Raw genomic sequence first — 17,556 nt, forward strand, 5'->3', positions numbered from 1 at the left:
CAAAGTGGTGACCCTCACCCCATCCTTTCTTATTTACTTAGCATTTCATGGAAGCTGCTTTTATACCCAATCATGGCACCCAACTGTTCCCAATTAGCCTGCACATCTGTGGGATGTTCTATATAAGTGTTTGATGAGCATTCCTCAACTTTATCAGTATGTTTTGCCACTTTTCCCAACTTCTTTGTCACGTGTTGCTGGCATCAAATTTTAAAGTTAATGATTAGTTGCACAACAGGAAGGGGAAGCAGTGCACTATCAACACCGTGTATGGTGTGGATGGTGTTCTGCTGACTTCGACTGCGGATGTTGTGGATCGGTGGAGGGAATACTTCGAAGACCTCCTCAATCCCACCAACACGTCTTTCTTTGAGGAAGCGGTGCCTGGGGAATCTGTAGTGGACTCTCCTATTTCTGGGGCTGAGGTCGCTGAGGTAGTTAAAAAGCTCCTCGGCGGCAAGGCCCCGGGGGTGGATGAGATCCGCCCGGAGTTCCTTAAGGCTCTGGATGCTGTGGGGCTGTCTTGGTTGACAAGACTCTGCAGCATCGCGTGGACATCGGGGGCGTTACCTCTGGATTGGCAGACCGGGGTGGTGGTCCCTCTCTTTAAGAAGGGGGACCGGAGGGTGTGTTCCAACTATCGTGGGATCACACTCCTCAGCCTTCCCGGTAAGGTTTATTCAGGTGTACTGGAGAGGAGGCTTCGCCGGATAGTCGAACCTCGGATTCAGGAGGAACAGTGTGGTTTTCGTCCTGGTCGTGGAACTGTGGACCAGCTCTATACTCTCGGCAGGGTTCTTGAGGGTGCATGGGAGTTTGCCCAACCAGTCTACATGTGCTTTGTGGGCTTGGAGAAGGCATTCGACCGTGTCCCTCGGGAAGTCCTGTGGGGAGTGCTCAGAGAGTATGAGGTATCGGACTGTCTTATTGTGGCAGTCCGCTCCCTGTATGATCAGTGTCAGAGCTTGGTCCGCATTGTTGGCAGTAAGTCGGACACGTTTCCAGTGAGGGTTGGACTCCGCCAAGGCTGTCCTTTGTCACCGATTCTGTTCATAACTTTTATGGACAGAATTTCTAGGCGCAGCCAAGGCGTTGAGGGATTCCGGTTTGGTGGCCACGGGATTAGGTCTCTGCTTTTTGCAGATGATGTAGTCCTGATGGCTTCATCTGGCCGGGATCTTCAGCTCTCACTGGATCGGTTCGCAGCCGAGTGTGAAGCGACCGGAATGAGAATCAGCACCTCCAAGTCCGAGTCCATGGTTCTCGCCCGGAAAAGGGTGGAGTGCCATCTCCGGGTTGGGGAGGAGACCCTGCCCCAAGTGGAGGAGTTCAAGTACCTAGGAGTCTTGTTCACGAGTGGGGGAAGAGTGGATCGTGAGATCGACAGGCGGATCGGTGCGGCGTCTTCAGTAATGCGGACGTTGTATCGATCCGTTGTGGTGAAGAAGGAGCTGAGCCGGAAGGCAAAGCTCTCAATTTACCGGTCGATCTACGTTCCCATCCTCACCTATGGTCATGAGCTTTGGGTCATGACCGAAAGGATAAGATCACGGGTACAAGCGGCCGAAATGAGTTTCCTCCGCCGGGTGGCGGGGCTCTCCCTTAGAAATAGGGTGAGAAGCTCTGCCATCTGGGAGGAGCTCAACGTAAAGCCGCTGCTCCTCCACATCGAGAGGAGCCAGATGAAGTGGTTCGGGCATCTGGTTAGGATGCCACCCGAACGCCTCCCTAGGGATGTGTTTAGGGCACGTCCAGCTGGTAGGAGGCCACGGGGAAGACCCAGGACACGTTGGAAAGACTATGTCTCCCGGCTGGCCTGGGAACGCCTCGGGATCCCCTGGGAAGAGCTAGACGAAGTGGCTGGAGATAGGGAAGTCTGGGCTTCCCTGCTTAGGCTGCTGCCCCCGCGACCCGACCTCGGATAAGCGGAAGATGATGGATGGATGGATGGATGCACAACAAAAAATGTTTATCAGTTTGAACATCAAATATGTTGTCTTTGTAGCATTTTCAACTGAATATGGGTTGAAAATGATTCGCAAATCATTGTATTGCGTTTATATTTACATTTAACACAATTTCTCAACTCATATGAAAACAGGGTTTGTAGTATTGTAAAGTTTTGTGTCTTATAACAAACTTGCTATGCTCAAAAGTAGTATTTTATTCCTTAGAAGATCTATTGACTAAAAAAAGTTCTTGTTTCTAACTGAAACAATAATATTCAAGGGATTGTGACTTGTATTAGGTCTGTTTGGATATTTGGGCTGGAATTTAAAAATTTATACTTGGTGAGATTGTGAGTTTTTCCACTGTAAACTCCTCTGCTAAATTAACACAGTACTACAGGTGAGTTCTTTCCTTCTGGAGATTGTAAATCAATCCCGTTTAAATCCCTGCTCCTAAGTGGCCAAAGTTTCAATCACATGCAGTATCTGTCTCACCTTTTGGTGCGGGTTGTTGGTCAAGGAAATTAAGACACCCTGTGGTGCTTAAGTGTGACCTCGATCCGTCGCGTCAGAAAAAGCCTCAATAGGGAAATAGATGGGGGATATTTAAAGAGATCTTTGCTGATCCCTTTGTGCAAAATCATGGATTGAATAAGGATGGAGGGATCAGTGGCAAGAGAACACAGTGTAAGAAAGACAGCTAAAAGGTTTAAGAGTAGAGTGCGGAGGGCAGTGATCAAAATAGGTGATAAGAAAAGCTTAACCAGGCTTCCTGGCAAGGTACAAACAGTAGAATAAAGCATTTTTACCTTAGAGTTTTTCGATACATGTCTTCCTCGGTGATGCCGCAGTATGTAAGCGTCTCATTCCAAACAGGGTTTAGGGTGTTGCGCACAGTCTTGGTTTTCAGTTTGTTGGCCTGCATACAGCAGAAGACATGAACACATTTACCTCTCTGGTGCTCCATTCAAATTTGTTAGGACAAAGTCGCAGAGACTAGCACAATTTTAGCATTGAGACTAGTATGTTTATTATTAGCAGTTTTTCAGATAAATTCTGCTTGTGTATAACAAATGAAGTACCATGTTTGGGAGGAGTGGCGTTTTTATGGCAATAATTGAGTTAAGGAACATTTTGACCAGCAACATACCTTTGAAACGGTGGATGGATTATACTGTACATGTTTCTGTGACAACTTGTTGCCAGGTTGATTTAATGGGGTTCAATCATAACTGCTCCAAAGCAAAATGCAGAAGTTGCCATATTGTATATCAGTATTATGAACAAGGCTGTGTTGATGGCAAACTTGGTGCCATGTATTATAGTATATATAGTAAATATGGACAAGGAGCAATGCAATGCCTGTTGCTTTGGACGTAAAAAGAGATTAGCTTTAGCATTTGACGAATATTTTTGATGGGTTCCAATGAATACAAACCATCAATAAATATAATATAATAAAAATAATGTTATTTTTACCACTCAAAATGAATATGATAAGCAACTGTGCAAAAAACAGATTTATTGGGCAAATAATATATGGAAATAATCTTCTATGCGTGCCATTTGCCCAGAAGAGATTTATCTATTGCTCATGATAACTACTGGTGTCATACACCTCAACCTGCTTTGCATTACCTGACAAAATTAACGTATATAAATAATAAATACATTATTTGGACTAGGGCTGGGCAATATTGCCTTTTTTTAATACCGCGATATTTTTAGGCCATATCGCGATATACAATATATTTCTCGGTATTTTGCCTTAGCCTTCAATGAACACTGGATACATATAATCATAGCAGTATGGTGATTCTATGGGTCTACATTAAAACATTGTTCATACTGCACTAATATATGCTACTTTTAAACTTTCATGCAGAGAAGGAAATCACAACTAAGTCAATTTACCAAAACTGTATCTATTAAAGTTATTAGCAGGTGACTTTTCAAATGATGCTACATATTAGCAGTAATGCTACTTTTGGTAGCAATGCTTGTGCCCCACACTTGACAAATTAAAGTTGTCTATTCGACATATTCCCGCTTGAAGCCGAACCACCACCAGACGATGGGCCCCGTGCTGTTTTTCTTGGGAATTAATTTTTTCTTCATTTGTTACGAGATTTGCACCTTCTTTCTCTCGCAACAACCCGCTAGCATCACAGCTAACGTTAGCCACGGCGCTACTTCTCTGCTGGGCAAGGGCGTGTAAGTATATGACGTGACAGTGTGTGACATATATAAGAATGTTCGCCTGCTTGTCTGTGAGAAGGAGACAGGAAAGAGCGAGGAAGGCCTGTAGTGTAATGCCCACAGCTAAAAACAACTGCGTGAGAATGTCTACCTGAATATTACAATATAGTCATTTTCTATATCGCACAGAGACAAACCCGCGATTTATATCGTATACCGATATATCGCCCAGCCCTAATTTGGACAAAGAATTGGCAAACTGAAGGCCAAAACGTGAACATGTTGTCTAAATCTCAGCAACTTTTCTCAGTCATGGTGCAGCTGACAATATGATTTGTCAAATACTAACATTCCAATTCAAAATATTTTTTATTAGATATTGCATTACTCAGCCATCCAAAAATAATCTTGTTATAGTGCTCAATATAGTAATCTGTAATCTGAAAAAAAAAATCTTTATTTTTTGGAGTCGCAATAGTTTTCCGTCATTGGTAATCCAACAGGTGATCCTCAAACTCATCACAAAATGTATGAGTTAATTAGCATGACCATATATGGGTGATTGTGGGAGGACACCAGGGAAGAACTGTTCTGCGCACAATTCCCTGCAAGTGCCCCGGAACTCCTCTTTCCATGTCAGTCAAGTGTTGTATTTAACAGAGTAGCATAATCGTATTTGTGCAATAGCTCGCTTTCAATGTTGGTCAACTTGACATTGCTGGCCATCATGTTCTTATGACAGCAATCTAATTAAGACTGAATCAACGGCAAAGTAAATAAATTATTATTGAACAGTTACAAACTAGATCTATTTGCTGATTGTAGTTTAAAATCTCAAGTCAATTTAAAGGGAAATTGCACTTTGTTTTATATATTTTGCCTATCGTTCACAATCATTATGAGAGACAAGAACACACATGTCCTTTTTTGCGGGAGATGTTATTCCATTCATCAATTTTCTACCGCTTGTCCCTTGGAAGATGCGGCTGATGGAAGTTACGGTTGTAGCCTTCTACAACTTCAAAACCCTCCATTTACGTTGTATATACATAGTGCAAGTCTATATCGAATGTAGTAACAGACACATTCACAACATTATGTAATATGTACAATATTTACTGTATTTTGATCATCTTTATCTTTGCTGGGACAGATTTTTTTTTAGCGCATTGATTTTAATTTCCATAGCAGTGCACATCCGACTTCTGGCAACAACAGTGTTTGACCTAACTGGAGTGCTTACCCAAATAAACCAGAAAAAACGTCCCCGGCAACCTGGACCAAACAGACAACTGTCCATCAAGTGATTCACACTTTATATTGATCAAGATACAGGCAACATGTCATGTGTGTATCATGACAGACATCATATGCTGTCTGGCAAGCTGTGTACAAATAAAACCTGAAATGTGGGCTAATACTTAACAAATATTGTAATATGATTGTTCATGTTTTTCAGTCAGTACAGATTGGTGTCCTATCACAGTTTTGCGCAGTACAAACTCAAACGCAATTCGTGCTGATGTTGAAGCTAGCTTATATCTTTCCATATTACCGAAGCATGCCGAAATGTTGCTACATCAGAAAAAGAATTCCTCCGTGTTCGCTCTTACAATAACAATGTCACTACAGCTTGGTTATTATATAGGTTACAGAACGTAAATGAAGTATTCTTGATGTTTTTTGAAGGCCTTTTTAATGTGATTTACAGGTAGAATTGATTGTTCCCTTTAGCTGTGTTGCTAGCTACCAAGAACAAGCCTATTTTTACATGTACCTGTATAATGTAAACAATTCTTGTTTTCTTGTCTCTCATTATTGTGAACGATAGGCAAAATTCCAAAAAAAGTGCAATTCCTTATTAAGTAATGTATTTTTTTGCAAAACACTGTGAGAAAGAAAGACACTGTTACTGCAGCTTTGTTTGTGTTGCAGAAAAACACAGATTTATATTCGTATAGCATGATGTCCCACCTTGCAAGCTCCGGGCAGAAGGTGCAGCTTTACGTAGGGATCAGCCAAGCCGTTGAAATCCATGGGTTTCAGTCCCTTGCACACAGACGGAGAGATGCAAAGTACGTGAGGGGAAACTTGAAAAAACAGCCATAAAGAATTATTAAATGACTGTCTGGGCAGAAAGGTGAAAGCTTCATTTACAAATTGAACTAAAACAGAGACGGAAGTTGGATTGTTTGAGCAACAAAAGGACATACATCTAAATCAATTAGGTAATGCACCAGGGGTTATTTTTTATTCCTTAATCTTACAAAACATTTTAGGCAAGTCAATGCTTCCCTCACTTCAAAATCCTTTGCACATAATCACTCAGGCACTCTATCGTTACCTTTTTTCGTGAACAATGACAAACCATATTATTTGATGGTTACACTCTGATGTTTCCGCCTCGATTCATGTCCTGTTTGCTCTGGCGTCTTTGAACACCTTTTATTTCACGTTTTCTGATCCATTTGCAAAGCTTTCATCTGCCGTTGAATGGAGGCAGGCGGTATCGAAATTTTACAGCAGGCGCCTGCGGCTCTGTGAGGGTGCGCGCACATTCACATCAAAGTGATTCGGCTAAACAAATTAAATGCTTGTAATGTGTTAAAATAAAAGACTTGTGCTAAAAACCTTATAATGAAGATGAGCCACTCTGGATCCTCATTTTTTTTAGAGAACGTCCAATTTCTGTGTTACTTTTAATGCTGAGTGCCTTTTTTTTTTTTTTTCTTTGTCAAAAAAAAAAGGGACGTTTTTATCATAAAAAAGGGAGGTTTTTGTGGTTGGTGCACTAATTGTAAGTGTATATTGTGTTTTATATGTTGATTTAATAAAAAAAAAAATATAATTTTTTATTTATTTTTTAAATAAAAATTTATAAAAAATTCTTCTGCGACCCGGTGGTTGGGGACCACTGGTCTAAGAGACGCCAGTTCAGTCCTCCAGACTGTTCCTGCACGGGACTCTCTTGAACTACTCTGTTAAACCTGCTTGCAAGATGTTTTTGTGCCGTACTCTCGCAATTATTTTTAGTAAATCGTTTCAGCCCGGCGTCTCTCAGCGTGACTCCACGGCCCTACCTCATAACCTGGCCGGCTGTTATGATTAAAGGACATTTTTGTTACACCTGCTTTTTGCATTTGCATCTTGGGGTCCCGCATACAAAGCCGTCACAGAAAGAACTGGCCTCGAAGAATGGACCTCGCAGAGATGGATTCAATAAAAAAAGTCCTCCGTGCTCGGACCCAGCGCTTGAGTCGACAAGAGGACCTGTTTGCCGCACTGGTAGTAGGTGTAAAGGACTTGTTAAGATGCCCAACTTAACAATCTCCTTTCCGTCTTTGCATAGCAGCTCCTTCCCCGCTGTCTCCAGCGCTACTTCGCCTGTGGATCCAGCCAGCCAGCCCTTTCCGTAAGCCGTTTCCTTGAACCCCAATCCTCCCATCTCTTGACCAGAAAGATTCTCTGCAGACTCCGGGGACGTGCGCCTCTTCTTGACTCAGTGCAAGTTGCATTTTGAGGTCCAAGCAGCTGCTTTTCGTACGAAGTGCTCCCATTTAGCCTTCGTCAATCTCTCACCTGTCTGGCATAGCGGCAGCATGGGCAACAGCCAAGTGAAATCAACGGTCGGCCATCTGCTCATCCTACGAGGCATTTTTTTTAAGATCCATGGAGCAAGGCCTCCAGAGCAATCGTCATGGCTGTGAGAAATCATTACGCTATCGAGTTCCGTACGCTTGCAGCCAATAGCAACTAGAACACCTGGGCATTGCTGGACGCTCTCTTCGCGGGTCTCGCCAACCCTGTCAATACACAAATGATTCCTCTGGCCGTTCCTTACAACCTCGAGGACCTGTTTGCCATGGCGGTACTTATCAACAAGCGTCTCAACGCCCGAGAGGAGGAAAGGATATAGCAGTGTGGGCGTGTTATGTCAAGCCTCCCGGCGAACCCACCTCTTCACGACAGGCCACGACCCTTGGAGTATCCGTCGACACAAGGGGTGGATGAACCCTTGCAGTTGGGCGGCAATTGACTCACTCAAGCCAAAAGGAACTGTCACTGCAAGCTGCGTCTGTGTAGCTGCTGTGGACCGGCAGATCACTCCATCTTCCACTGTCCCATACACCCTGATAGCCACCATACCCCAGCCACTACACCATCTCGTCCTAGTTCACCGAGGGACGCTTCTACTTGGCCTCAGTGCCCTACAGACACACAGACGAGCCGTTCACAGCTGCCAGGTACGCTTTCTTGGTTCAATAGACATATCGATATCACAGCTCTAACAGACTCTGGATTGGATGACTGTTTTATTGACTCTGCTTTTGCTAAAAGTCGAGCCATCCCTGTTACAATCTCCTAGAGTTTTTTTGCTTCTCAATGGGCAGAAGAGATTGATATTTTGCTTTTTCCTCCCTCGTATCATTACCTTACGGAGGTTTTTGGCAAAGATAGGGCTCTTTCATCCTTTGCCGGCTGCTGCAGGTTTTTTTTATTTATTTATTTATTTAACATCTTCATCAAGAAGAAATAAATAAATATCCTCTACCTTTTATAGGATCCTGTATTTCATTTGCTCAATTCAGCTAAATTCTTCACTAAACTCGACCTGTGCAGCGCTTACCAGCTTACTCGGATTCAAGAGGTAGATGAGTGGAAAACAGCTTTCAATACCCCTCTCGGACACTTTGAGTACCTTGTTATGTCTTTTGGTCTCATGAACGCTCCTACCGTTTTTCAAGGACTTATAAATGGCGTGCTCCATGACATGCTTGGACGGTTTGTGTTTATCTATTTAGACGACATATAGATTTTTTTGTCCACACTGGCATATGCAGCAAGTCCGGTTTCTTTTGCAGAAGGTCCTAGAGAAAAGGCTTTTTGTTAAGGCCGAGAAGTGTTCTTTTCACACAGAATCAGTGGCCTTTTTGGGGTTCTTTACCCTGATGTTTGCCCAGGCTCCCGGAACATCAAATCGGATGCTCTCTCAAGGCTATGCGCCCCTCCTGCTGAAGAGGCTCATCAGGAGACAATCGTTGCATAATCGCTGATTCTAGGGGTGCTTCTGTGGAATGTGGAGAAGCGGGTTGTAGAAGCCCTCAAGGACTGTCCTACCCCAGACAACTGTCCAAAGGGTCGCTTGTTTGTGATCCTTAAGCTTCATCCTGACGTCCAGAGCTGGTCGCTCAGTTCTAAAATTTCCTGCCACCACATCTTCTTCCTGTCACGATTCTGGTGGCCTTCATTCTGAGCGGATGTAAGGGGGTTTGTCTCCACTTGCTCAGTCTGTGCACAAAATAAGTCCTCCCACCATGGACTGGCAGGACTCCTGCAGCCACTTCCCATTGCTACCCGGCCCTGGTCACATGTGGCCTTTTGATTTTGTTAGGGGACTGTTGCCCTCTAGTGACAACACGGTCATTCTCACCCTGTGCCGCCCTCTAGTGACAACACGGTCATTCTCACCCTGGTAGACAGATTTTAAAAGAGGAAAATTACCCTCTGATTTATAGACTGCTGATCTTCTCGTTCGTCGTGTATTTCGACTGCATGGCAATCCGATGGATGTAGTCTCAGATAGAGGACCACCGCTTACGTCGGCAGTCTGGAAGGCCTTCTGCAAGTCTATGGGGGCGTCGCTCAGCCTGTCGTCATGGTACCACACACAGTCAGGTACCATGACTGTGTGTGGTACCTGTGGTACAGATTCTGGTTCGAGCCAGGCGGAATGCTCGAACCAGAATCTGGATGCCATGATCTGCCGTCCGTGTTTGCTATCAGCAACTTGCTTCCTTCGTAAGTCAGAATCTGCTGTGCTCTCAGTGACCGCTCCCCTATGTTGCGCTCGTCTCACCTGGCGCAATACGCGGACTGTACTGTCACGCACCTCTGAACGCAACCAGCGCGTGGCTGACCATCACTGCACAGCAGCCTGGACTACAAGCCAGAACAGAAGGTTTGGCTATCATCACGCGACTTACCTATGCACAGTCTCCAAAAAACCGCAAACCAGATTTATTGGTCCTTACACTGTGAAGTGGCTTCTCAACTCCAGTGCTGTCCTGCTTTAGCTGCCTGAGTCGCTTAAGGTACATCCTGCTTTTCATGTTTCTCTCCTCAAGTTTGTGGCCTTCTACTCTTTGTGTCTTCCATATGTCCCTCCTCCTCCTCCTTCCAGCCTGGTTGACGGCCATCTCACTTTCACGGTCATGGCCATTTTAAACAAACATGAGATTGAAGGGTAGGGGTGTCCAGTTTTTGGTAGACTGGGAGGGATATGCTCCCGAGTATTGCTCCTGGGTTTCCCGTTCCCTCATCCTTGACCCCACACACTTGTCTGATTTTTACTGTCGCTCTAATGAAAAGGGTAAGCCTCCACGTGGCATCCGTTAGAGAGGGGGGCACTGTTACATTCTTTGTTCTTGCCTCATGCATTTCAGTCTTTCTGCTCCTGTGTTCCCATTTGTCTTTTTTTTCTTCTCCTTGGTAGCCATTGCTTGGACTGGAGGTGGAGCTAGTGGATGCACGTGAGGCTAATTGCAGGCCACCCTTTATCAGCTGCAGTTGTACTGCTGAGAAATGCAATTTTTTTTCTCTACACCATTCCCGCACGAGGCTCTCTTGGACTTCTCTGCTAAACCTGATAGCAAGACTTTTTTGTGCTGTCATCTTACCATCATTTCTTTGGTTAATCATCTCAGCCCGGTGTCTCTCAGCATGGGTCCAGAGCTCTGCCTCTTAGCCTGGACGCCTGTTTGTTTCTTTATTTTTCCATGGGACACTTTTTCGTGTCCCATCGCATTTTATTATTCCTTTAAACCGTAGTAGTACCTGTTTTGGTTAAAGGACATTTTTGTTACATCTGCTTCCGCCCTTGTATCTTGGGGTCCAGGATACAAAGCCGTCACACTCCACACTTCGAAATGTCAAACACATTTTAGCAGCCTGATATTCTACTACATTTTAAGGAGGTCATCAGGGAAATAAACAAGGTTGGAGTGGTTCACAAACTCTTAATAGTCAATGTTTTATCATATATACTTCATATTGTAGTGATCGTGGGTGTCAATGTGTTGTTGTTCAGTCTGTTGGCTAAAGCTTGTTGTAAACTAACGCTTTGACAAACTGACATGTCTCTGATTCTGATAATATTGTAAATCTTACATCTTTTATTTTTTGTGTAAAATGTTCTTTGTTGCTGTCATATTTTATTATATATATATATATATATATATATATATATATATATATATATATATATATATATATATATATATATATATATAGATACATATATATACATCCATTTTCTACCGCTTGTCCCTTTGTGGGGTTGCAGGGTGTGCTGGAGCCTATCTTAGCTGCATTCGGGCGGAAGGCCGGGCACACCCTGGACAAGTCGCCATCTTGTCACAGTGCCAACACAGATAGTTAGACAACATTCACACACTAGGGCCAATTTAGTGTTGCCATTCAATATATATATATATATATATATATATATATATATATATATATATATATTTACATATATATATATTTTATTTGTTTATTTCGAAGAATCAGCGATTGTTTAAGGACTGAGAATGACGTTTACGCTATGGCACAGTTATGTACTTGGTACGTACATGTGTAAGTTATTTACGTAGGTCGTAGGACTTGCTGAAAATAAAGCTTAGTAGATCCACCCTGTCTGAGTGTCCTGTATTTACCAGCCATAGAAAAGATAAGAAACCCTCAAAAATGTTAGTTACATTAAAATCAGCTATGTGCAGCAAAAAACAGGCTGTTGCATATGCGTGCGCGTGTGTTTTTTGTGTTTGTGTTTTGTCACGTGCGGGTTCATATGACATGTCCCTCGGACAAATGCTCAATAAAACTCATAATAGTGCTCGCAAAATTAGTGTTGATAATGATAATCTATTTAGTATTATTCCGCCCAAGAACTTTGGCGTGCTCCAAAGCCCACAATTTTGATCTGATCGGCACCGTTCGATTATCAAAACTTTTGGTTCGACCGTGAATCGTGAGTTCCCCAAGTAAATAAAGAAATACATATCTCAGATTACCCAGAATTTTTGTTTTTCCGGGTCATTTTTCCCATTGAAAATGAATGAGCCATTTTTCGAACTTACATCATTCCCACATTTCTCAATCGATTCAAGCATTTCCACCATCCACACACTCCACTCACCTTGGACAACCAAACTACCATTTTTCAAGTTAAAAAAAATTCAAAGCCCTATTTTCACCTCTTCGTGGAATGTTTTCACAGTCCACATTTTTTAATAGTTTTTGACCATTCCACCTTCAAAACTTTCCTCGTTCAAAGTCACGGTTTTCCTGAAATTCAGGGAATCCCAAAATACCAATTCAAATTTAAACTTTTACTAGGTCAACATTTTGCAATCGTTTTCATAGATTGCAACACCAACCCATTCATATCATTTAGGACAGGGGTCGGCAACCCACGGCTCTGGAGCCGCATGCTGCTCTTTGATCACTCTGATGTGGCTCAGCTGCATACTTTCCGAGGCCCCCATTTTTCTGGGAGGTTTCCGGATTTCAATGCCTCTCCCTGAAATCTACTACCAACCCCCCCTTTATTATACACTCCCGCTACCACCAAATCCCGCCCCCCCAATCCCATCCACCTCAACCAATGAACGGAGGGGAGCGGGGGTGGTTTGGTTGTAGCGGGGTGTATAGTGTAGCCCGGAAGAGTTAGGGATGCATGGGATTCTGGGTATTTGTTCTGTTATGTTTATGTTGTGTTACAGTGCGGATGTTCTCCCGAAATGTGTTTGTCATTCTTGTTTAATGTGGGTTCACAGTGTGGCGCATATTAGTAAGAGTGTTAAAGTTGGTTATATCACAACCCTCAGTGTGACCTGTATGGCTGTTGAAAAAGTATGCCTTGCAGTCACGTTTGTATGTCTACAGGAGTCACATACGACATGTGTCTGGGCTGGCAAGCTGTTATTGCAAGTAATTGAAGGTGCTATAGGCAGTGCCACCATAACGCGCCCTTGCTATTGTTGTTTGATTGATAACATGCAGACATCAGATAGAAAAGTTACATTAGATAGAAAAGTTACTCTGATATTCGGTAGTCTCCCGGAAGAATTGGGAGGGATTACAGGTGTGATGCTGCCAAGGTGCATTCATTTAAAAATTGCAGGCCGCACTAACAATACATTTTCATATTAAGGTGCGGGCCGCGTGTCTGAGGCCCCTGATTTATACATAGCACAAAACAAAAGAAAAACTCTATATGCAGTGTTATTTCATTATAAATTTCAAAAGAGTTTTGTGGCTCCCATTGTTTTCTTTATTTTGTGAAACGGGTCTAAATGGCTCTTTGAGTGGTAAAGGTAGCCGACCCCTGATTTAGGACAATTGTGGTATTATCAATATTTTCAAAAATTCCCGGTACCAGGAATTTTTCTCCCATTGAAAATGAATGGGCAATATAGAAACATCTCCATAGCCCATATTTCCCAACCAATTTTAACCGTTCCAACATCTACACACTGCACTCTCCCTGGACATTCAAGCATTTCAGTTCCACTTACGCGTATCAGCGGCTTACGCACATAAGGTATTCACACGCAATTCCTACCGGAGTTGCAAATTCTAGTTGTATTTGCATGTCCTCCTTTCTGTGTTGTGGCCGTTTTGATGATCAGCATATATACATGTAGGATATTGTTGAAGCCAGGCGCATCATTAATTGCATGCCTAACTCTGCTCACATAACAGACAATCCACTGTGCACATGTTCAGTGGATCAGTTTGTAGTGTGCTTGTAAGTTTGCAATTGATTTAGTACTTGCAAACCTTGAGTAAACCCTTACTCCCTTCTTTTCCATTGTGTAGCCAATATAGCGACAGGTCCTTCGCTATACCTCTACCATGCGAAGGCGTTGAATGCAACAACTGGGGAGGGATAGGAATTGCTGTACTTCTCATTGTAAACAAGCTTAGAACGTCAAAATGCCGATTGTAAGTATGGAAGTGCTCAAATTGAGTCACAGCTGCTGTACTAATTTTGCCGGCCATCTCTGTTTCCCACTTTTGCATGCTAACAAGCACAATTTGTATGCAGTACATTCAATAATAAATTAGTTTTGTAGTAGTTTATCTTTACAATAAAGTATTGGAGTAACATTGCAACAAACAAGACACACACGAGGCAAATCAGGAGTTGTGTATGTTTACCTTGGCCTTGAGAACAGTGCAGTGCAAGGAGCTTGTGGCTCTGTCATACAGCAGGTCGAACTCCAATGTCCCCAAAGAGGCTGTTAATAGAACATATTTGACATATATGTTAGCTGCTCCTTTGGAATAGTAGCTGGAAATTGATTATTATATACAAGAGTCCAACTTGGACGTCTGTAGCGGACCATGCCTTTTTTACAGTAGTGATCACTGGAAATTAAGGCAGAAGACACAGATTCCTCCATATTGAAATTAAGTACCTTATTTTTTGGATTATAAATCGCTCCGGTGTATACGTCGCACCGGCCGAAAATGCATACTAAAAAAGAAAAAAAAAAAAAACATATAAGTCGCACTGGAGTATAAGTCGCATTTTTGGGGGGAAATTTATTTGATAAAACCCAACACCAAGAATAGACATTTGAAAGGCAATTTAAAATAAATAAAGAATAATGAACAACAGGCTGAATAAGTGCACGTTATATGACGCATAAATAACCAACTGCGAACGTGCCTGGTATGTTAACGTAACATATTATGGTAGGAGTCATTCTAATAACTATAACATATAGAACATGCTATACGTTTACCACACAATCTGTCACTCCTAATCAATAAATCCGATGAAATCTTCTTCCTCGATGTCGCTTCTAAACAACTCTGCATACTCCAAAGGTATGCGCCGCTTCCTCTTGTCGTTTTCTGCAGCATATTTCTCTACATCCATCTTGTAATCTGCATTACATGATTTCCTTTTCGGTGCCATTTTTGTTCAGCCCTTCTCAGTTTTTATAAGTTACCGCCAACGATAAAATTATCAATTTTAATAGCTACGGTAGTAGCATATAGCATATAGCAGTTAGCATTCCAATGCACTTCTGCCATGACCCTCCCCCGCCGATCTCTTATTGGTTGACGTGTATGTGACAATTGCTGACGTGTGTGTGACGATTGCTGACATTTTCTTTGTCTCTTCCGCGAATGACATAAATAATATTATTTGATATTTTACAGTAATGGTCCTCTCCAAGGTTTCTCATAGTCATCATTGTCACTGTCACCGACGTCTTACTGGGTGTGTGTTTTTCCTTCCCCTTATGTGGGCTCTGTACCGAGGATGTCGTTGTGGTTTGTGCAGCCCTTTGAGACACCTGTGATTCAGGGCTATATAAATAAACATTGATTGATTGATTGATAATGTGTTAATAATTTCACGCATAAGCCGCTCCGGAGTACATGTTGCACCCCTGGCTAAACTATGAAAAAAACTGCGACTTATAGTCCGAAAAATACTGTATGTAAATAGACAAAAAGTAAAAAGTAAGAGTGCCATTATAACCAATTAGTCAGTTATTTGATTGTGATGTAATATAATTTTAAAGATGTGGAGAAAAATACTTTTCTCACAATTTTCTTCCGTTTGAATTAAAAAAAAGTGTTTTAAAAATAAAATAAATGTTTTAATATTGAAATAAATATATTGGAATAATTATTAATGATTTGCTACTCATAGTCACCAAATATAATGTAAGCTTACTAATTGTAGTTAACTTAGAGGGATAAAACGGTACTTAAAGAGCATTTGTTCTAATTTTTTTGTATTGCTAATTACGATAATCTAAACATTGTGTTGAGCTGGTTATTGTCAATACCATTATCAACATTATGATATTTGTGAAGCACAATATTTTATGGAGCAGTGGTTCTCAAATGTTTTACACCAAGTACCACTTTAGAAAACACTTAGCTCTCCATGTACCACTATAATAACCAACATTAAAATACAGTAGTGTAGTAGGCCACAATATTAATTAAAAACACGCCAGAAGTTTTATTTAACAAGTATATGTTTAATATTTTTGGCCACTATAACATTACACACAGTTTGAACAGTAACAGTGTGTTTTAATATGGGAAAATAAAACACATTACTTTAACCAAGTGATTTGTTAGCATACCATTGGATGGAGCCCACAGTTTGAGAATCACTGTGATTGAGTGTCGCCAATTCTGCCTTTTTTAAGTGCCACGTAACAAATTTTGTGTTCAAATTATGCATGAAATGCTCATTCATGCACTTTTTTTTCAAGCGTGATGCTGCTAAGCACTTGAGCTCTCAGAGGGTTGTTTTACGTGACGCCAGAATCCTTTAGTGATGTTCAATTATAGCCGTCTGTACATCTGCCGGTAAACCATGCTGCTCTTTTTTTGGAACGCGATCTGAGGATTATTTATGACACATTAAATCTTGTAGGCGGCCATGGCTGTCCTTTTGTAAACCATTTTATTGGATTTCTGCCGAGAAAATGAATACGTTTCAGATAGAGATCTGAACATTGTATTTGTAAAGACAGAAGGATCTACAGCTACAGGTGTTAATGTGGCAAGTGAATGAATGTTTTGCAGTTGCCTTCTATTTATTGCTCTTTGGCTCGCAAAGTTTCTGGTGACTCACTGTTATCGTCGCTGTCACAGCTGTCGACCTCGATGGAGGTGTCAATGCTGCTCATAGCAGAGAGCGAGCCTCCGCCCCCGCCACAGCCTCCTGCTGCTAACAACGGTGACAGCAGGCCGCCACTCCCTCCTCCAGCTCCAACTTGACCTGCACTACCAGGACTGAGGGCGGAAGCAGCTCCTGTCTGATTGGGAGACAGTGGCTCCGAGAAAGAGGAAGTGGGCGAGAGACGGGGGAAGTAGGCCGATATTTGGCGGATGGGCCGGATCGGCCCCGGACAGACGTCGATGGCCATGTGCTCCTGGATGGTGATGGCTAGAGTTTTTCCTTTCCGCACAGTCATTGGGATGAAGGTCGAAAGACTGAAACGGGAAATAGAAGAAAGTCCCATTTTAAATTTTCTTATTACTTAATACTTACTGCCATTGAAAACAATAGTTATATTTAACAATTACTCTATCTATTCCCAATACACAGAATATATAGTAATCCTTCAAATGAGCTTCTCATTGGGATATTGACATAATGTATGCAGATGGCTCATGTGCAGAAATAATTACAAATTCAACAATAAAAGGGAACTTACATGTAGAAAACAGCAGATGGTATGCTCTAATTTGCATTTCTGTGGAATTAACTTGAGGCTATGGGGATAAAAGATGAAGAATTGTGCTTTGCAGATCACTAGCCTGAAGCCTCCATCATCCACGATTATCGCAGTGTGTACAT

At 42.2% G+C, this 17,556-nt stretch overlaps 1 protein-coding gene and 1 long non-coding RNA gene across 3 annotated transcripts in view; one reads left to right on the top strand and one right to left on the bottom strand.

Annotated features, from left to right (window-relative positions):
* The window catches only part of doc2a (double C2-like domains, alpha), a 75,333-nt gene that overhangs the window by 49,557 nt on the left and 8,220 nt on the right, over nucleotides 1–17,556 (bottom strand). For both annotated transcript variants that reach the window (XM_061909452.1, XM_061909451.1), the window contains exons 2-5: nucleotides 16,828–17,189; nucleotides 14,373–14,452; nucleotides 6,123–6,197; nucleotides 2,759–2,868 (exon numbers count right to left, since the gene is read on the bottom strand). In XM_061909452.1, the coding sequence (XP_061765436.1) occupies nucleotides 2,759–2,868; nucleotides 6,123–6,197; nucleotides 14,373–14,452; nucleotides 16,828–17,189 (627 nt within the window). The remainder of the gene's footprint in view (nucleotides 1–2,758; nucleotides 2,869–6,122; nucleotides 6,198–14,372; nucleotides 14,453–16,827; nucleotides 17,190–17,556) is intronic.
* The window catches only part of LOC133558230 (uncharacterized), a 95,281-nt gene that overhangs the window by 45,942 nt on the left and 31,783 nt on the right, over nucleotides 1–17,556 (top strand). The window lies entirely within an intron of this gene.

The sequence above is a fragment of the Nerophis ophidion genome, linkage group LG08 (genome assembly GCF_033978795.1).
Source record: "Nerophis ophidion isolate RoL-2023_Sa linkage group LG08, RoL_Noph_v1.0, whole genome shotgun sequence".
In the NCBI taxonomy this organism is placed as follows: domain Eukaryota; kingdom Metazoa; phylum Chordata; class Actinopteri; order Syngnathiformes; family Syngnathidae; genus Nerophis; species Nerophis ophidion.